Source organism: Trichomycterus rosablanca, chromosome 8, assembly GCF_030014385.1.
Source record: "Trichomycterus rosablanca isolate fTriRos1 chromosome 8, fTriRos1.hap1, whole genome shotgun sequence".
In the NCBI taxonomy this organism is placed as follows: domain Eukaryota; kingdom Metazoa; phylum Chordata; class Actinopteri; order Siluriformes; family Trichomycteridae; genus Trichomycterus; species Trichomycterus rosablanca.
The window spans coordinates 12,593,071-12,613,391 of record NC_085995.1 but is presented as its reverse complement, the minus strand read 5'-3'; the positions used below and the strand labels follow the sequence as shown (position 1 = coordinate 12,613,391).

The 20,321-nt window shown below is 40.0% G+C and overlaps 1 protein-coding gene across 1 annotated transcript in view; it reads left to right on the top strand.

Annotated features, from left to right (window-relative positions):
* Window positions 1-215: 215 nt before the first annotated feature.
* pcdh10b (protocadherin 10b) overlaps window positions 216-20,321 on the top strand; it is a 41,457-nt gene continuing 21,351 nt past the window's right edge. Inside the window, exons 1-3 of the mRNA XM_063000974.1 lie at window positions 216-2,867; window positions 9,124-9,182; window positions 9,291-9,397. Coding sequence (XP_062857044.1) covers window positions 216-2,867; window positions 9,124-9,182; window positions 9,291-9,397 — 2,818 coding nt within the window. The remainder of the gene's footprint in view (window positions 2,868-9,123; window positions 9,183-9,290; window positions 9,398-20,321) is intronic.

The window sequence follows — 20,321 nt, the reverse complement described above, 5'->3', positions numbered from 1 at the left end:
CATCCTTGGAAAGTGTGCAGCTTTTTTTTTTTTAAAGCTGCTGAAATAAAAAAAAATTACAAAGCGCAAAAGGGACATTTAAAAAAATTATTTATTTATTTTTTTAATTTTTTGTGATGAGTGCAATGCTACTTTCTGTTCTGCAGGAGTAAAACTGTCAGGGAAAATTTTCCAAATGTATTTTTTTATTTAATGAATTAATTTTTACACACATGATGTATCCTGCTGGTGTAGAAATGCTGGCGTTTTGGCTCGCGCTGTGTTTGGCGCACGGGGTGCACTCTCAGATTCGTTACTCGGTACCTGAGGAGGCGGATCGCGGCACGTTTGTTGGAAACATCGCAGAGGATCTAGGACTGGACTTGACCAAATTGGCATCTCGGCGTTTCCAGACTGCACCGGGCTCTAAGGGCAGCCCGTACCTGGACGTGAACCTGGAGAGCGGTGCGCTCTTGGTGCGGGAGCGCATCGACCGGGAGCGAGTGTGCAAACAGAGCGCGACGTGTGTGCTCCACTTGGAGGTGTTCTTGGAGGACCCACTCGAGTTGTTCCGTGTTGAAGTGGAAGTAACGGACATCAATGACAATGCGCCGAGCTTTCCCGAGAGCGATGTGACCGTGGAGATCAGCGAGAGCGCCACTCCGGGTACGCGCTTTCCACTGGAGGCCGCGTTTGATCCGGACGTCGGGAACAACGCATTGCGCACGTATGAGATTACCGCTAATGGACACTTCGTGCTGGATGTCCAGACGCAAACAGATGGTAATAAGTTCGCCGAGCTCGTGCTGGAGAAACCGCTCGATCGTGAGCAGCAAGCCGTGCACCGGTACGTGCTGACAGCAGTGGATGGCGGGCAGCCTGCGCGCACCGGGACGGCGCTCTTAGTGGTGCGCGTTCTCGATTCCAATGACAACGTGCCAACCTTCGATCGGACTGTTTACTCAGCCAGCTTAACCGAGAACGCACCAACAGGCACGCTTGTCATCCAGCTTAATGCAACCGACTCGGACGAGGGTTCAAACGGAGAGGTTGTGTACTCGTTTGGAAGCCACGTGTCCAGTCGTGCGCGCGAACTCTTTGACGTGGACCCTGGTACCGGTCGCGTGGAAGTGCGCGGAGAGGTGGACTTTGAGGAGAGCAGCCTGTACCAGCTGTACATCCAGGCTAAGGATAAAGGACCCAATGCCGTGCCTGCGCACTGCAAAGTACTTGTTAAGGTCACAGACGTGAATGATAACGCGCCAGAAATCGCGTTTAGTACTGTGACTGAGTCAGTGAGTGAAAGTGCAGCTCCTGGCACCGTGATCGCGCTGCTTAGTGTCACTGACAAGGACTCTGAAGAGAACGGGCGGACACGCGTGGAAATTCTAGGCGACGTTCCGTTCAAACTAAGGACTGAGTTTGGGAACTACTACACGGTGGTCACAGATGGACCTTTAGATCGAGAGATCGCGGAGGCGTACACGGTCACGATATCCGCCCGGGATGGAGGCGCGCCACCCCTGGTCTCCACCAAGTCGGTCCAAGTGCGCGTTTCTGATGAGAACGACAACGCTCCCACGTTCTCCCAAGCATCCTACGACGTGCACGTGACAGAGAATAACGTCCCCGGTGCGTATATTTATGCCGTGAGCGCGCGGGATCCAGACGCCGGTTCGAACGCCCGAGTGACCTATTCTGTTCTGGATCACGAGATCCAAGGCATGTCTGTGATCACGTACGTCTCTGTGAACTCAGAAAACGGGTACTTGTATGCACTGCGCTCTTTTGATTATGAGCAACTAAAAGAGTTCAGCTTCACAGTAGAAGCGCGAGATTCGGGCAACCCTGAGTTGCACTCCAACGCCACTGTGCACGTTGTAGTAGTGGATCAGAATGACAACGCGCCATCTGTGGTTGCACCACTGGGTAAAAACGGGACAGCACGCGAACCTCTACCGCGATCCGCAGAACCGGGTTACCTGGTGACCCGCATTGTGGCCACTGACGCAGACGATGGAGAGAACGCGCGCCTGTCATACAGCATCCAGCGTGGGAATGAAGACGGCCTGTTTAGGATGGATTGGCGCACGGGGGAACTGCGCACCGCGCGCAGGGTCACAGCAGCCAAACGCGATGCGCAACAGCAAAGGCGCTTGTATGAACTTCTAGTCGAGGTGCGCGATCATGGCCAACCTCCTCTGTCCTGTAGTGCGCTCCTGCAGGTAGCTCTGGTGGACGGACTCCCAGCAGCAGCGGCAGCAGAGGGTCGCGGTGCAGGAGATCGGGACCGAGGTGGCGCATCCAGGGCCAAAGATACCAGCCTAGATCTCACCCTGATCCTAATCGTAGCCCTTGGATCAGTCTCTTTTATCTTCCTCCTAGCCATGATCGCACTCGCTGTGCGCTGTCGTAAGGAGAAGAAGCTGACCGTGTATGCCGCCTGTGTTGCCCGGGACGGGTGCAGCCTGTGCTGCTGTTGTGGACGCCAAACCAGGGCATCACGCGGTGTCAACAGTGTCAGTAGCAAGAAAAAGCAAAAGAAGCAGAAAAAGCTCAATAAGTCCGACATCATGCTGGTGCAGAGTGCCAATTCGACAGACGTAAGCGCGCACGGAGGGGTCAGCTGCGGTGTCGGGAGCGCGCAAGTGCCAGTTGAGGAGTCTGGGAGTTTCGGGTCACTGCGCCGTGGACAGAATTATTGCTATCAGGTCTGCCTTACCCCGGAGTCTGCTAATACCGATCTGATGTTCCTGAAAGCATGTGCTTCAGAAGCAAGTCGTGGGTCAGGGGACACGGAACACAGTCCACGAGGGGGTATACATACTGGATACACCGAGCAACAACAGCCGGACATCATCTCCAATGGAAGCCTTCTATCCACTGAGGTAACAACAACTAAAATAACAATAATATAATGTGTGTGTGTTTGGTAAAATCTGTTTTCACTTTTTTAAAAGTGTTAAAAAGTAACCCCTAATATCAGTATGTATGTAATATTGGGCCTTAAAAGGTTTTATGAAAAATATATTCTATAACATTTTCAATAAATAGACAAGCAGCACCCACAACACATAAAAAGATAAATGTAGTTAAAATAAATCCCAGCAATATAAATATTTATTAGCAACATATTGTTATTAATCGTATCAAATTAAATGAAAACCAAATAAAGTGTAATCCACATGATTCATAGTCTTTAGCTCAATGTTATCATTAATAACTGGTTACAAGAACAATGCAGAGAGATGTTCTTTATTGTAAAACAAAAAGGTTCTTTTTGATCTTTTTTTGGTTCTTTAGTATTGATCAAGCGTATCTATTACTTCACATACCTGTTAGTACTGGGTCATATGATCATATAATATGCATAATGTAATATATATTTAATACATATATGTGCCAACTGGAAAAAGGAAAAATGTTATAAGTTATATTTGTTTAGAATATGCCTCTACTGTTTTGTTGGATCTCTTAGCACATTTTAAACCCCAGCAACAGTTTTTGTCTATCCCTATTGAAAAATATTTAGGAGTGCAATATAGATATATGTATTTTCATATACGGATACAACTCGGAGTGTCTTTAATTAAAAATGTCTATGCTTATTCTTAGTTTGTATATTAGTTGTAATGAAAGCATAGGGAAAAACATAGATGCTAAAGTTGTAAGTTGTTAAATCCATATGCATCCAAATCTAATAATCATGCATGACATGTAAATAAACTTACATTTGGAGTACTGAATAAGATCTAATCACGTTTGAATCCTTTCAGGGACACAAAAATAAATGGTACCCCCAAGAGCTGGATGAAATGATCAAACACTGTATAAATCGATGGTAGAAAAAATAAATATATACAGTATACAGTATGTAGTTACTGTTTATACCATAATATACTGTATACACTTCATCAAAAGTGTGTTTAGAGTTGTTAAAAACAGCAGTGCTTCTCTCAAATGGACAGAATTGCAAGACAGATAAGCGAACACTTGAGTAGAAAGTAAAACTGTATACAAGATACAATTAAACACATCAGAGTTTGTAATTAAAAGGCTCCATGAATATAACAGTTTAAAAATAATTAATACTGATTCAAAAACATGAATTTTTTTATTAAATACATTATCTTTACAAATAAGTAAAACATTTATATTCAGCTTAACTTGTGTGTGTAACTATTAACGAATGATAAGAACCATACAATGATTGGCCTTTAGGGAACAAAACTGAAGTTTGACAGCATTGATCTAAAACATATTTAATAGGACTTAATAAAAGTAAATTATAAACCATGTGGCATGTTATACTGTACATGGCACATAATGTTGGTATAATCTGGTGACATTCATTTAATGTGTTATTTATTTAACAAGTACCTGATGCTTTATGTTAAAATGGTATCTTCAATGCCTTTAATACTTTTGTAAAAATACAAAAAACATTATTACCTCTGCTTGGAAACTCTCAACCCTTAGAAAAGTCAAGTACCACCCTTAGAACATCTTAGATAAGCCTAGTATGGCTTTGTGTGCAGTGGTATTACAGTCAAATGTCTCATGATCAGCCAATTCGCCTCATTCTCAACAGCGAGTCTGATCCATCAGAGCAGGCATGCTATGTAAAAAGACTTTGGTGCTAATGACGCCTAAGGTTGTGGGTTCAATCACTGTACTGGTTAATTGAGATTTTATAAAGCAGTGGTAGCTAAGTAGTTAATGTACTGGACTATTGATTGGAAGGTCACTGCATGGTTCAAGCCCCTGAGCAAGGATCTTAAGTCTCAATTGCTTGCATTGTATTTAGTCACAGCTGTAAGCTGCTTTAGATATATGTGTCTGCTAAATGCTGTAAATGTTCACATACCTCGGTTTGAGGACCACAGACATGCCTGCTGTGTATACATATTAGAATGAAGACATTTCAAATGAATGGTTATTATATAATATAGAATTATGCCATATATATTACTATAATAAAAATATTTATTATTATAGTGGTGTCTAGTTTGGGTTTGAGGCTTAAGGAAAATCTGTGAGACACACTGTGATTAACAATGACGTTTAATGAACTATGTTACCTGGTATTGAGATGATAAGATAATTTAAAATGTAATAAACAGCAAAAATAGATAAATGAATAAATAAGTAAATAAACAAATAATGTGACTAATGTGGAACATTTTCTGTTCAATGTAACTACTGTTGACTATTAAAATAATAACAACTAATAAAAACTATTACATTCACATTCTATTACATTTACAGCATTTGGCAGAGAGAGTTCGAGAGTAAAGGGCCTTGCTCAAGGGCCAGACAGCGGCAACTTGACAGTTGAGGGGCTTGAACCAGTGACCTTAGGATCGCTGGTACAATGGGTTAACCACTGACATACTACTGACATTATGTAAGAAATCTAATAATAATAATAATAATAAAACAGGATTTTTGCACCAAACAACATAGTTCAACAGTACTGGAGATCAGCAGTGGGCTTAGTGGGGATTACATTTACAGTAAAACAGTTTAAAATGACTTCAAAACAGGTATGCTTTTACTCGTTACTACATTTTAATAGCACTCATTTTATTTAGTTAGACATGTAAAAACCTTCAATAAAATCTCAGATCTTCACCATATTTATTTTGTGCCGCTGTCGAACACACTTCTAAGTAAGGAAATCGCAGCCTTTAGGGTGCTCTGTGATACCTACATGCAATTGCTGTAGTTGTTTCTTTAAAGCGCCAGCATGTTAAGTTGCTTTTGTCACAAAGACAGTCAATTACTGCACTAATAATATAGAAGATGCAAGAACAAGATTTTTTGCTAGCTTTATTTCCAGGAGTAGATCCAATTATACCAATAATTTAGCTCTGCAGGGGCACTAAAATGTATTCCAGCTGTTTATGAGTTATCAGTTTTAAGGGACATATAAAAGCCTGTTTTAAAACACTTTTTAAGATAAAAGACAGAGGAAAGTGGACCAGTAATGTCATTATGTCTGAATTAGGGAGAAATAATTCAATTTTATTTCCCTTAGTGCTTTTCTGTAATTAAAACATGCAATCCTAGCTTAGAGTATGTTGCCACACGATTCTCGCTCTGTACATTACCGAAGGAAAAAATGAAGTGATTCAGGTTTAGTTTTCTCTCTTTTTTCAGAAATTGTAAATTAAAAACATGTTCGTATTACTAAAGCTTTAGCATCACACAGCATAATAATGATTCACCTTTAAAGTGATTTCAAAATTGTTATATTTTATTAAGATTTATGGGTAAATTGACTAGGCATGTGCCAGTAATAGTGAATTCAATACTTTACAGGTGCTTAGGGTCCAATTTGGCTCTAGTGGTTTAAAGTGAATTATAGCAGCAGATCATGTGTCCCACCTCACTGCCGGAGTACAGTATTGTAAAATGCTGGGCATTTAGTGAATACATCTTTTTCATTTGTGAGCCTTAGGGATTGTGGTGGAATAAAGGGATCTTGTGGGTTGTTGTGTCATGTCTGTAACCTGACTTGCATAAGGAATTTATTCAAGCCAGTCGGCTCTGTGTCTTCAGATATAGATTTTTCAGACTGACACTTGCTTTGATTGAGAAATGTAGTATTATGTATATGGATTTTCTTATTTGCAGTTATAGGGAAAATTAAATATCACCTAGTGCACCCTAGACTGGTAATATATTTAGCACTAATGATTTAACACATAGTCTGTATGCATTTCATGTCAAATGATGCTGCAAACACAATTATTAGGAAGCATTTTGGGCAGCAGTTGCATGCGCATATCTTAAGATTTTTAGCACATGCTCCGCTAGCCAGCCACCACAGTAGTCTTAGCTAAGCTGAGGGATGTCGACGGGGTTCGTCATTGCCGTTGTGAATGCAACATCTGGTTGCTGGCTGGTCGAGGTCCCTGCATAAGGTTTGTGTGACTAATGGAGCGGCATAACATGTCTCTCCGTACACTATGTGGATCTCTATATGACTCCTCTGATACTTCTGGCAGGTTAAAAAAAATGACGATTGGTCGCTCAGGTGGCGTAGCGGTAAAAACACACGCTGGTACACCAGAGCTGGGATCTCGAATACACCGTATCAACTCTCGGCTGTCGGCTGGGCTGAGCGGCCACATGAACAACGATTGGCCTGTTGTTCAGATAGGGGTGGGATATTAAAGCCGGATATGGACTCTCTCATAACTAATGCAATTACGACCTCTGCTGGCTGATTGATGGTGTCTCTCCGTACACAGTGCTGATCCGCATTGCACTCGTCAAAGTGTAGGTGACAGGATGCATACAGCTGCTGGACACGTTTCGGGGGGGGGCGTGGGTTAGTCTCGTTCTCCTCAATCAGAGTGGTAATTGGCATTCGTGGAGAGGAAGCATGACACAATCGGGCAGTTGGATGCGCTAAAAAGGGAGAAAAAGGGGGGAAAACACCCTGTTCTTCAATGGCATGTGTCAAAGAGAGTGCAAGCAGTGAAGGAGTTACAGTTAAAAATGGAAAACAACTAGATTGAGAGAAAAAAGCAAATAAACGTAACATTAGTTATAAACTGTCTGACAGTTCACAATTCGTTGGGTTAATTCTTAAAATCATCACTGGAAATGTTCTTTCAGTACTTAAAAAATTCATACTATGCTTAGAGATAATTAAAACACAGTAGGTGTTAATTCAGTACTGTATATGTTAATGCAACTTTTGAGGTGTTAATTCAGCCCTGAGAGCTGTTTTATAAAACACTTTTTCAAATTTTGGTCTGGAGTTCATATTAAAAGTGATTAGCTATATTCAGATGTGAAATATTTGTACTTGCTTCAGTAAGAAAACAACTCTTGGCCCTTCTCGGCTGTATCTTTTCAGTCTACTGACACTAGCACAGTGGCCTCTGAAGAAACAGCAGTTTGCACAAAAGTCATTTTTTCCACGACATGGCTGTGCTGTCGAACCCCATTGACTCGGGACATGGGTCGTGCCCAGTGTGTGTCACTGTGTGAAGACTTTCTTACACTAAATAACACTGCACACACACACACACACACTTTAAGCTGCATTATGGATGCTGATCACAGTGCTGCGGCGCTTCACAGGGACAAAGATGCATCTATAGTAGAGCTGTGCTGAATAGGGGAAAAGCTTGTAGCCAAAACAGAAACCAGGGAGGACAGAAATAAAAGCAATGCATGATAAAATAATATACATACACTGATCAGCCATAACATTAAAACCACCCCCTTGTTTCTACACTCACTGTCCATTTTATTAGCTCCACTAACCATATAAAAGCATGTTGTAGTCTGTTTCTCTACATACCTTTTTAGCCTGCTTTTACTCTGTTCTTCAGTGGTCAGGACCCCCAAAGGACCACTACAGAGCAGGTATTATTTAGGTGGTGGATGATTTTCAGCACTGCAGTGACAATAACATGGTGGTGATGTGTTAGTGTGTGTTGTGCTGGTGTGAGTGGATCAGACACAGCAGCGCTGCTGGACTTTTTAAATACCGTGTCCACTCTATTAGACACTCCTACCTAGTTGGTCCACCTTGTAGATGACGATCGCTCATCTATTGCTGCTGTTTGAGTTGGTCATCTTCTAGACCTTCATCAGTGGTCACAGGACGCTGCCCATGGGGCGCTGTTGGCTGGATATATTTTTGGTTGGTGGACTATTCTTAGTCCAGCAGTGACAGTGAGGTGTTTAAAAACTCAAGCAGCGCTGCTTTGTCTTATCCACTCAAACCAGCACAACACACACTAACACAACCACCATGTCAGTGTCACTGCAGTGCTGAGAATGATCCACCACCCAAATAATACCTACTCTGTGGTGGTCCTGACCATTGAAGAACAGGGTAAAAGCAGGCTACAAACGTATGTAGAGAAATAGATGGACTACAGTCAGTAATTGTAGAACTACAAAGTGCTCCTATATGGTAAGTGGAGCTGATAAAATGGACAGTAGGTGTAGAAACAAGGAGGTGGTCATAATGTTATGGCTGATAGGTATATGTAAACATTTATTATTTATCTCAGAAAAAAAAAACAGTATTTTAACAAACATACAGGAGATGTATTGAACACTACAGGATATTGTCTGCTGTTAAGATTAAACAAAGTATTATGTTTCTTTCAGACCAAGCACCAGCGAGCTGAGCTCGGTTACCTGGTGGACAGGCCGAGGCGTGTAAACAGGTGAGAACAATCACTAAACCTGAGATTGTTGCATTTTTTGCCACAGATACTTGTTGGTTATATAAGACGTCATGCAGCTCTGAGTCCTCATCTCTCTTCACTTTTCAGTTCGGCCTTCCAGGAGGCAGACATTGTGAGCTCTAAAGACAGCGGGCACGGAGACAGTGAGCAAGGAGACAGCGATCATGATGCAACACATCGCGGGCACCCCTCTGGTCAGTCCTCTGTTTTTTTGTAGTTTGTTTTGTTCCTATACTTCACTGCATCACCTTCTAATCTGATCACTACACTGTACCTAATGCTGGTGTTAACACAAAGACATGCTTTAATTATTTAGAAAAGTGACAGGCCACTGTGGAGCTTCATGCAGAGCCATATTATTAAGTTGTGCCATTTTTTATGCTGTAGCTGGTTTTCACAGCTGGAAGCTCTAGTATCTTGTACCGCAAAGATCTGACTTTGACGGGGTATTAATATGGTACAGTATTTAAGAGCGGAAACAAGACAAGCTTTTCTGTTTCTAAAGAATGTCTGTTTTACAGAAAATTTACATCATGCATAAATGTTAAATACACAATATGGTTAAATGTGTGTAGATACCCCTCCTGCTAAGAAATGTATAGAGTCAAGTATATCACATTAATGATATGCTTTATATATGTTCCTTGAAGCACGCACAAATCGAGATACATAAAGACCTGGTTTAACGAGTTTGATGAGGAAATCCAGGGTCCTGTTTAAAGCTCTGATCTCAGTCCTATAACATCTGGAATAAATAAATAAAGCCAGGATAAGCATCTGACCTCACAAGTCTTCTTTTAACTGAATAGGCATCAAACTTCAAAATCTTATGTAAAGCCTTCCGAGTGGAGTGGAGACTGCTATTGTTTTTAGTATTAATGGGTTGGGATATTTATTGTTTGCCTCTATAAGGGGTTTGTTGTTGCTTTGTTATGTAAATAAGTATTTAAATGTAGTGGAGCATTATTTTATAGCCTATGTAGTGCACTTACACGGATGAGGCTTAACGTTATGACCACCTCCTTGTTTCTACACTCACTGTCCATTTCATCAGCTCCACTTACCATATAGGAGCACTTTGTAGTTCTACAATTACTGACTTCAGTCCATCTATTTCTCTACATACCTTTTTAGCCTGCTTTCACCCTGTTCTTCAATGGTTAGGACCCCCACAGGATGACCACAGAGTAGGTATTATTCAGGTAGTAGATGATTCTCAGCACTGGAATGACAATGACATGGTGGTGGTGTGTTAGTGTGTGTTGTGCTGGTATGAGTGGATCAGACACAGCAGCGCTGCTGGAGTTTCCTACCTAGTTGGTCCACCTTGTAGATGTAAAGTCAGAGACGATCGCTCATCTATTGCTGCTGTTTGAGTTGGTCATCTTCTAGACCTTCATCAGTGGTCACAGGACACTGCCCATGGGGCGCTGTTGGCTGAATATATTTTTGGTTGGTGGACTATTCTCAGTCCAGCAGTGACAGTGAGGTGTTTAAAAGCACAACACACACTAACACACCACCACCATGTCAGTGTCACTGCAGTGCTGAGAATGATCCACCACCCAAATAATACCTGCTCTGTTGTGGTCCTGTGGGGGTCCTGACCATTGAAGAACAGAATGAAAGAGGGCTAACAAAGCATGTAGAGAAATAGATGGACAACAGTTAGTAATTGTAGAACTAGAAAGTGCTTCAACATGGTAAGTGGAGCTGATAAAATGGACAGTGAATGTAGAAACTAGGAGGGGGTATTAATGTTATGACTGATCGGTGTATGTGAACACTTAGCCACTGCCACATCACCCCCACTGCTGCGTTCTCTTCACTGGCTTTCTGTAGCTGCACGCATCCAGTTTAAAACACTGATGCTTACCTACAAAGCCAAAAATGGACCGCCCCAAGCTAACTTAGAGAACTCCGCTCTGTATCACGCAACCTCCGAACCACTAGTCTCTCTCGTCTTGATCCTCCACCCAGAACTCGGGGAAGACAAGCATCAAGGCTTTCTGTACTAGCACCCAAGTGGTGGAACGAGCTTCCTCTGTCTGTCTGAACATCTCTATCAAAAGTCTTTCACCTCTTTATCAAACACTTAAGCTGAGAACTAACATACACTTACTAACACTCTTATTCATTTCTTATTTCATTAAAAAAAGTTATAACAGGGTTTCAGCAGATTTGTGTACTTGGACTGTTGTCTACTTAAACTAGAGTAGAGAAATGTTTACTGTGGAAGCACTTCTGTAAGTCGCTCTGAATAAGAGAGTCTGCTAAATGCCAAAAATGTAAATGTAAATACTTATGTAGGTATTTGCATGCAGGCATATTTAAATACCAGGGGTATTTATTTATTTCTCCACAGTAAACATTTCTCTACTCTAGTTTAAGTAGACAACAGTCCAAGAACACAAATCTGCTGAAACCCTGTTATAACTTTTTTTAAGGAAATAAGAAATGAATACCCCTGTTGATCAATAAGCTGTTGATCATGTTTTTTCACAAGTGAAAGTATGAATTTGCACCTTAAACTATCTTCCTTCAGGCATTAAGGATAATGTTCCAAGGAGCCAGGGTGGTCATTTGTATATGTAAATATGTTCAACCGAAGAAGTTAAATTTGTACTTCTTACTTGATTTATAAACTACATGGACGAATATATGTGGACATCCTTTTTATTCACTCACTCACTCCCTCACTCACTTTCTTAACCGCTTATTCAATTAGGGTCACAGGGGGGTGCTGGAGCCTATCCCAGCTTTTCAATGGGCACAAGGCACACAGTAACACCCATTCACCTATAGGGCAATTCAGTGTCTCCAATTAACTTAACTGCATGTTTTTGGACTGTGGGAGGAAACCGGAGCTCTCGAAGGAAACCCACTCAGACACGATGAGAACATGCAAATTCTGCACAGATCAAACCCAGGACCTTCTTGCTGTGAGGCGACAGTGCTACCCACCGAGCCACCGTGCCACCCTCATCATTCTTATTATAAAATTAAATACAATTAAATTAAAACAAAGTATATTATTTGAAAAATATGCATCCAGTGTAGCAACAGTTTTGGCAAGGCCCTTTCCTTTTTATAGCATGACTATGTGCACAAAGCAAGAACCACAAAACAAGTTATTAGTGGGGGAAATTCAGTGTCCTACCCAGAGCCCTGACCTCAAACCATCAGCACTGACCTTAATTAAATGGGCACACATTACCACACATTAGACACACTCTTCTTGTAAAAGTCTTGTTAAAAGCCTTCCCATAAACTGGGAAACTGGTGTAACTGCAAAGAAAAGGTTAATGCTCATGGTTTTGAAATGGAATGTTCAAAGAGCTTTTATTGAGGTGCCCATGTAGTGTAGAGGCAATGTTGGAGTATAGAACTAAAAGGACAGCAAATGGCAACTTGTTTTAATAACAAACACACAATCCAGACGAAAAAAATCTGAACTCAAGCCTCACATCTCGTCAGCATTCCAAGACAAGCTTATACAGATTGCTATCTGTCCTCTAGGCTCTTTATGCTTAGATACATGGGAAACTTTGTTCTAATACAATAGCCCCTAATCCCACAGGGTGTAATCCTGTTGTTTGTAAATACTTGCTTGTAATGAAGTTTTGCTCAAGCCTGACCTTCATTTGTCCACTAGCCACTCTGGAGACACGAGGGAATTTAGATCAGGCCTACCGGCCTGCCATCCACAGTGTGGGAACAAGACCAAATAGTCTGTGCAGCAAACAAACGAGCAATTCATTAACCATACACTCCCTCCAACCCTCCCTCCTCCTGCCCCTCTTTTTGCTTTACTCATTCCCTCCTCCTAACCTCTATTCCTAGCCTGCTGCCCTGTGCTTTTTACACATAATCCCAAATGGCTTCCTGCAACCCTAGACAAGTGCACTACACAGGGTATGAAATAACAGATTTGTCACTCAATCTGTCCAATAGGGATCCGTTTATTTCAAATGAAACAGAAAAGAGATTTCCATGTATGGTTTTATATACCTGCTTGCAGTGGCTAAATAATCAAAACTAAATAATTAGGAGGGATGTCCACATATTTCTGGCCATATAGTGTATTTTATAATATTTTCTACGTCCTGAGAGATAATTTAATGTATAACATTCCTTATACATTGCCTGTGTATGGTATTAAATAGTTTTGTGAGGCCAGCTATTCACTTAACAAGATTAAGCATCTGGCACAGGTCAAGATTTGGCTTTCAACAGCACTGCAATCGAGCATGGCTATAGGTATTGTTTTTAAGTGAAAGTTTTAAAAAAATAGACTTTTATTAGAATAGAATAGTAGAATTTTATTAAGTTACACCTAAAGGTGTTTCATTGTACTGCTGCACATTCTTGCTGTCGATATGTTACACTGATACACTGTTGTATCCTTTCTAATAGGCTTAGATATAGCATCTACTTTTCTGCACTTTATATCTTACAAAATACAAATAATATACAGTAGTGAACCACTTCTTTCAGAAAGTGTACCAATTCTCTCAGAACACTGCTGCAATTGCAAATGATTTGTTATTTAAATGCTTATTATGTTTTGTTTGCATGGACCCAACACAAAAAGCTGAGAAAGCAAGTCATATCCAATATCATTCCACAAAGAATTCCAGAAATGGACTTGACATATTTATTGGCACCCTCAACTTAATATTTAGTAGCACACCCAGTTTTTGGAAACAATAATTGAAATCAATCTCTTCCTGTAACCATGAATTTTAAGAGAATATAATGTCTTTGTCATTTATACATATACAGGTATACAGTAAAACAGTAGAACAGTCGTCTAGCCATCACAATTTGGTCCTTGTCAAACTCACTCAAATCCTTACGCTTGCCTATTTGTCCTGCTTCTAACACATCAACTTTGATGATAAAATGTTCACTTGCTGCGTAATATATCCCACCACTAACAGGTGCCGTGATGAAGAGATAATCAGTGTTATTCACTTCACCTGTCAGTGCTCATAATGTTATGCCTAGTCGGTGTAAATAAATATGTGAATATCAAACGTTTGCAAATGCAACACTGTAACTGTAAGTAACTGTAACTATAAAGTGCATGTCTCTTTTTCTTATGTACAGTACATGACCCACTAGGGTATGATATAATGCCTTGTGCATCGTATGTGGTGTTGTTATAACATTTATTGTGGAGCCTTGTACTCTCATTGTAACTGCGCTATGTAGAGTTTATAAATAACAGCTTCTACAGTATATACAACTCCTTACATTCCATGAGGAGCTATTTGGGGTTTAGCTCTATAACTGTGCTACCAAGCACATAAAACAAGGGCTTGTAAAAATGTCCTGGGGGTTTACTTTGAGATACAGTGTTCTGTTTGGTATATAAACTAACTGCACAGGGCATGAAGTAATGACTCGTGCATTGTATAGCGAGTGCTATATTTATAACTCATAAAAATTATGATTCAGCTCTGTACTCACCGCATAAGGACACTGCATTGCATGTTAAGTAACAGATCCACAATATAAACAATATATTCCGATTAATGCTATATACAAATCTATTTAAGATTTGTCATAACTGCACTACTAAGGGTATAAAATGGCTTGTAAATAATACATAGCACATTGTATGTCCTGAAGGAGCTGTTTGGGTTTGTATTAATGTTTAGCTCAGCTTGTTTGTCGTGAACTGAATATACACAGATCAGCTTCTACACTATATATTGTGGCACCACATTTTTAATATAATTCTTTCTAAATCAAACATATTGTGTTTGAACTGACATTCATCCTGTATTTGTGATTGTATATGCACTAATGATTTTATCCAGACATTGTACGTCATGCTCAGTAATGAACCATTTAGCATTGATCTCCCTACCAAGTACAGAAATGTGATATATAGAGCATGAAACAATTGCTTCTGAATTGTAAGTCATATATTATATTTATATGCTGTTTAGCTTTGAGCTCTCTTTATACACCGACCTGGCATAACATTATGACCACTGACAGGTGAAGTGAATAACACTGATTATCTCTTCATCACGGCACCTGTTAGTGGGTGGGATATATTAGGCAGCAAGTGAACATTTTATCATCAAAGTGGATGTGTTAGAAGCAGGAAAAATGTAAGGATTTGAGTGAGTTTGACCAAATACCAAGGGCCAAATTGTGATGGCTAGACGACTGGGTCAGAGCATCTCCAAAACTGCAGCTCTTGTGGGGTGTTCCTGGTCTGCAGTGGTCACTATCTATCAAAAGTGGTCCAAGGAAGGAACAGTGGTAAACTGGCGACAGGGTCATGGGCGGCCAAGGCTCATTGATGTACGTGTAGTTCAAATTGCTGTAGAAGTTAATACTGGTTCTGATAGAAAGGTGTCAGAATACACAGTGCATCTCAGTTTGTTGCGTATGTGGCATCAAAAGGGGGAACAACACAATATTAGGAAGGTGGTCATAATGTTATGCCTAATCGGTGTAAGTACACGTAGTAATGTATGACATCACAGCTTTGACAGCCTATGTACTTCAATACATGTGCAAGTAGTAAGTTGTCAAAGTGGGACTTTTAACTGTTGTTTCTAGGTTATAATATTTGGTTAAAAACACATTAGTAGTGTGCTTTATATCTAGAAGGAGCAACTTTAGGTTAAACATAGGGAAATAGGGTATGGATTATGATGGTGACAAAGAATAGTAGGCAGCTGGATTTAGTTTCTGAATTTGGTGACTGCAATGTTCTTGCTGTGTCTGTATGGGTTTTTTTGAAGTACATTCTGAAGGTCGATAGGCCCACGTGTGTAAGCAAATGGTTAAGTGTGTGGTCTGTTGAGTTGAACTGCTGCTTTGCCCAAAGTTGTAATAATAATAATAATAGGTGCTTGTGGGTGCAGCAGTCTATTTTGTTAGCCTTGAAATCCAGTTTCAAATCTCAGTGGTGCAATCAACCAGCCAGTAAATGAATAAATTATTGGCTACGTCTGAAGATCCTAAAACCTAGGGTCTATTTAGCACATCACTATAGATGCATCTTTGTTCCTGTTTGTCTTTCACCTCCCAAAAACATGCAGAAAGTTAATTTCCTTCCCACCTTTTGCACTCAGATCTATTATTACATGGTGTACTTGCTGGAAGAATAAGTGATAAATATGTGATAAATTAATGAATTAACATGAAAAAGTTTGTATATAAGTGAGAGAGCGGCAAAAGTGACTTTTAGGTAGAGCTGGGCGGTATGACAGTACATTCGGTATACTGGCTTTGATTCCTCGTATGGTATGGATTTGTCATATACCAGCTTGTTGCTGGCTCGGGATTGAAACTCGGCTCTCAATCGCTATGTGTGAACTACTCAACAACTCGATCCGAGCAGCCGAAGGGAGATATCTAGCTTGTCAAATATCTGGATCTGAGTTGCCCTACTGGCAGTGAGTGCTATGTCGAACAGCCAATGAGAACGCAAGATACTGTGTGAGGAGAAATGCTGGGGAGGAGTTGTAAAAAGGTGGGACAGGGGCATAATATAGTTTATATCAGAATACATCGGCACACACACAAGTTTTACAGTATTTCTAACCTTATCATTCTCTACAAAACATAACAGCAACGTTGCATTGCAAAAATATTTATTAACCTCCAACTCACTATAGAACAATCCATGCTGCTCGCTTAGCCAAATCCACTCAGATTCATTTATTTTTTCTCCTTGATTTTACGCTGCACATCAGCGCACAAACTTTGATTGCTTGCTATTTGTTGACGTGCATTTTTAGATGTGGTATCATTAAACCTTTCGTCACTTCTCGCGCTTGTTTTTGTGACAAAACGTAGTCTGGGAGACCAGAGAAGCTCGCCTGCGATTCCAGTTGGTGATAGATCGTGTAGTGTGAAGCCACACCGACTTGAAAGACTCCCGATTACAAGAGATCCAGTTGTGTAGTGTGAACTGTACAGCGATCTGACGACTTGGAAAGTCGTGTAGTGTGAACCTGGCATTAAGCGACGTTACTAACGGGCGAAAATACTTCAATTTAGTTTCTATAACGTTAAACCAACATCACTGAAGCAAGCTGGAAGTGTAGATATACAACCCCTGGCAAAAATTATGGAATCACCACTCTTGGAAGATGTTCTTTCAATTGTTTAATTTTGTAGAAAAAAATTAAATCACAGACATGCCACAAAACTATCATTTCTCAAACTGTCAACCCTCTGGCATTAACAAACAATAAAAAAAGAAACAAATATAATAGTTGTGGTCAGTCACAATTGCTTTTTTTTAGATCAAGTAGAGGAAAAAAATATGGAATCACTCAAATCTGAGGAAAAAATTATGGAATCATTAGAAAACACTGCACCATTATTACTTTGTTGCACCACCTCTGGCTTTTATAATGGTTTAAACTCTCTGAGGCATGGAGTTAACTAATGACAAACAGTATTCTTCATCAATCTGCCTTCAACTGTCTCTTGCTGTTGCCAGATCAGCTTTGCAGGTTGGAACCTTGTCATTGACCATTTTCTTCAATTTCCACCAGAGATTTTCAAATGGATTGAGATCCGGACTATTTGCAGGCCATGCCATTGACATTATATGTTTTCTTGAAGGAAAGTTTTCACGTCCTTTGCCCTATGGCAAGATGCATTATCATCTTGAAAAATGAAGTCATCATCACCAAACATCCTTTCAACTGATGGAATAAGAAAAGCGTCCAAAATTTCAATGTGGACTTTGGCATTTATTGAAGACCATCTCCCCTGTGCCTTTGCCCGACATGCAGGCCCATATCATCAACAACTGTGGAAATTAACATGTTTTCTTTAGGCAGTTATCTTCATAAATTTCATTGGACAGACACCAAACAAAAGTTCCAGCATCATCACCTTGCCCAATGCAGATTCGCGATTCATCACTGAAGATCACTTTTATCCAGTCACCCACAGTCCACGATTGCTTTTCTTTAGCCTACTTGTTCTTTTCTTTTTAGGTGTTAATGATGGCTTTTGTTTGGCTTTTCTGTATGTAAATCCTATTTCTTTTAGGTGATTTCTTACAGTTCAGTCACAGACATTGACTCCACTTTCCGGCCACTTGTTTCTCATTTGTTTTGTTGTGCATTTTCTGTTTTCAAGACATATTGCTTTAAGTTTTCTATCTTGATGCTTTGATGTCTTACTTGGTCTACCAGTGCTTCCCTTTTACAACCTTCCCATTTTGTTTGTACTTGGTCCAGATTTTAAACACAGCTTACTGGGAACAACCAACATCTTTTGCAACATTCCACAATGATTTATCTTCTTGAAGGAGTTTTATAATCCTCTCATTTGTTTCAACTGACATATCTTGTGTTGGAACCATGATTCATGACAATCTGCTTTGTGCAACAGCTCTCCGAGGTGTAAGCACTCTTTTTAAACTGAAGAATAATTAGCAAATCTAATCTGCTGCAGATGTTTTGTTTTTAAACTGCAAATTACAGAGTGATTCCATAATTTTTTCCTCAGATTTGAGTGATTCCATATTTTTTTCCTCTACTTGATCTAAAAAAAGCAATTGTGACTGACCACAACTATTATATTTTTTTTTATTTTTTTTTATTGTTTCTTAATGCCAGAAGGTTGACATTTTGAAAAATGATAGTTTTGTGGCATGTCTGTGATTTATTTTTTTTCTACAAAATTAAACAATTGACAGAACATCTTCCAAGAGTGGTGATTCCATAATTTTTGCCAGGGGTTGTATAAAGTCATCCACTTTTCTACAACAGACCTGTGATCAAGTTGTACAATCAATGGAGTCATACATACCGTGATATACCGTGAAACCATCGGAATGATACAAATTTTTGGTCATACCACCCAGCCCTACTTTTAGGCTATGTGTATTGTACTGTTCACAGATGAGCACAAACACAAAAGTGCTGATGCCACCAGACAAGCCGCCAGAAAAGCCACAAAGCACATTTGCATATACTGTCTCTTCTAACATATTCCTTTTTGAAGTGTTTTGAAAGTGTTGGTGGGAAATAATATGGTCAGATGAGTCCTTCATATTCTGGTGTACACCAAGAGAACGTTACAGGTCTGAATGCTTGATCCCTACTGTTTATTTTGTACAGAATACACGGTTGTTATAACTGAGTCAGTTCTAGTGGTGGTCTGTTCCTTATCTTTATAAAACATAGGATGTAGCTTAGATTGTGGCACAGTTTGTTCCCTTGGCTTCTGTTAAGTACAAGTTTAGGGACCACGAGCGTTTCATGGCCCGCTTGTGGTTGTGTGGTTTAGAAACTGTAGTTAAGAAACACAGCTCTGCACCACATTCGTCCCAGTTATAGCCATTTTCAATCCAGTCCATTTTAAATCCTGAAAGCCCCTGTGATCTTTATTTTTTTTTTACTGTTATCATCACACTGCAGTAAGCAGGAAGAAAAAACACTGTAATCTGGTGTTGGCTAATTATAATGTAGTTGTTTACAAATAAATGGAACCAAATAGATGTATCTTATTACCGTCAATTTGTCTTTGGTTGAGCATATGCCCTCTGCCGTTATCCTGGAGCACCATATGCTGCTGATGAAGCACTCGGAGAGCGTACTGCTCTGATTTAGCCACTTCCCCTGGAAAATAGGAGAGTTTATATGCTAGCAGTAGGGATTTTTTTAACCTCAGGCCACATTAACAGCAACAAGTCCATCTGGAAGTTACATCATATTTGTAGCATTATGCATCTTGCCTACATCTTTGCATGCAGTGCTGCAAAATAACATGTTAAATTAAGTTAATTAAAATGCATGTGCTAGTTGGAGAGAAAGTTTATGAATTGTTGATTTTAATGAGGTCACCATGCTTGGATTTTTATGTCCGACTTGTTTACTACTTTCCAACATTATTTGTCTTTTATTTTTAATCATCGAGATGCTTAAGATCATCTGTTGAGACTAATATTCTAATACAGGTTCACCATATCCGCTTATGGTTTTATACACCATATGGCTGTAACACTATACACATGACCTATATTGACCCATATTTATTGTCATTATATATATATACAGTATATATAACACCTCCTTGTTTCTACACTCACTGTCCATTTTATCAGCTCCACTTACAATA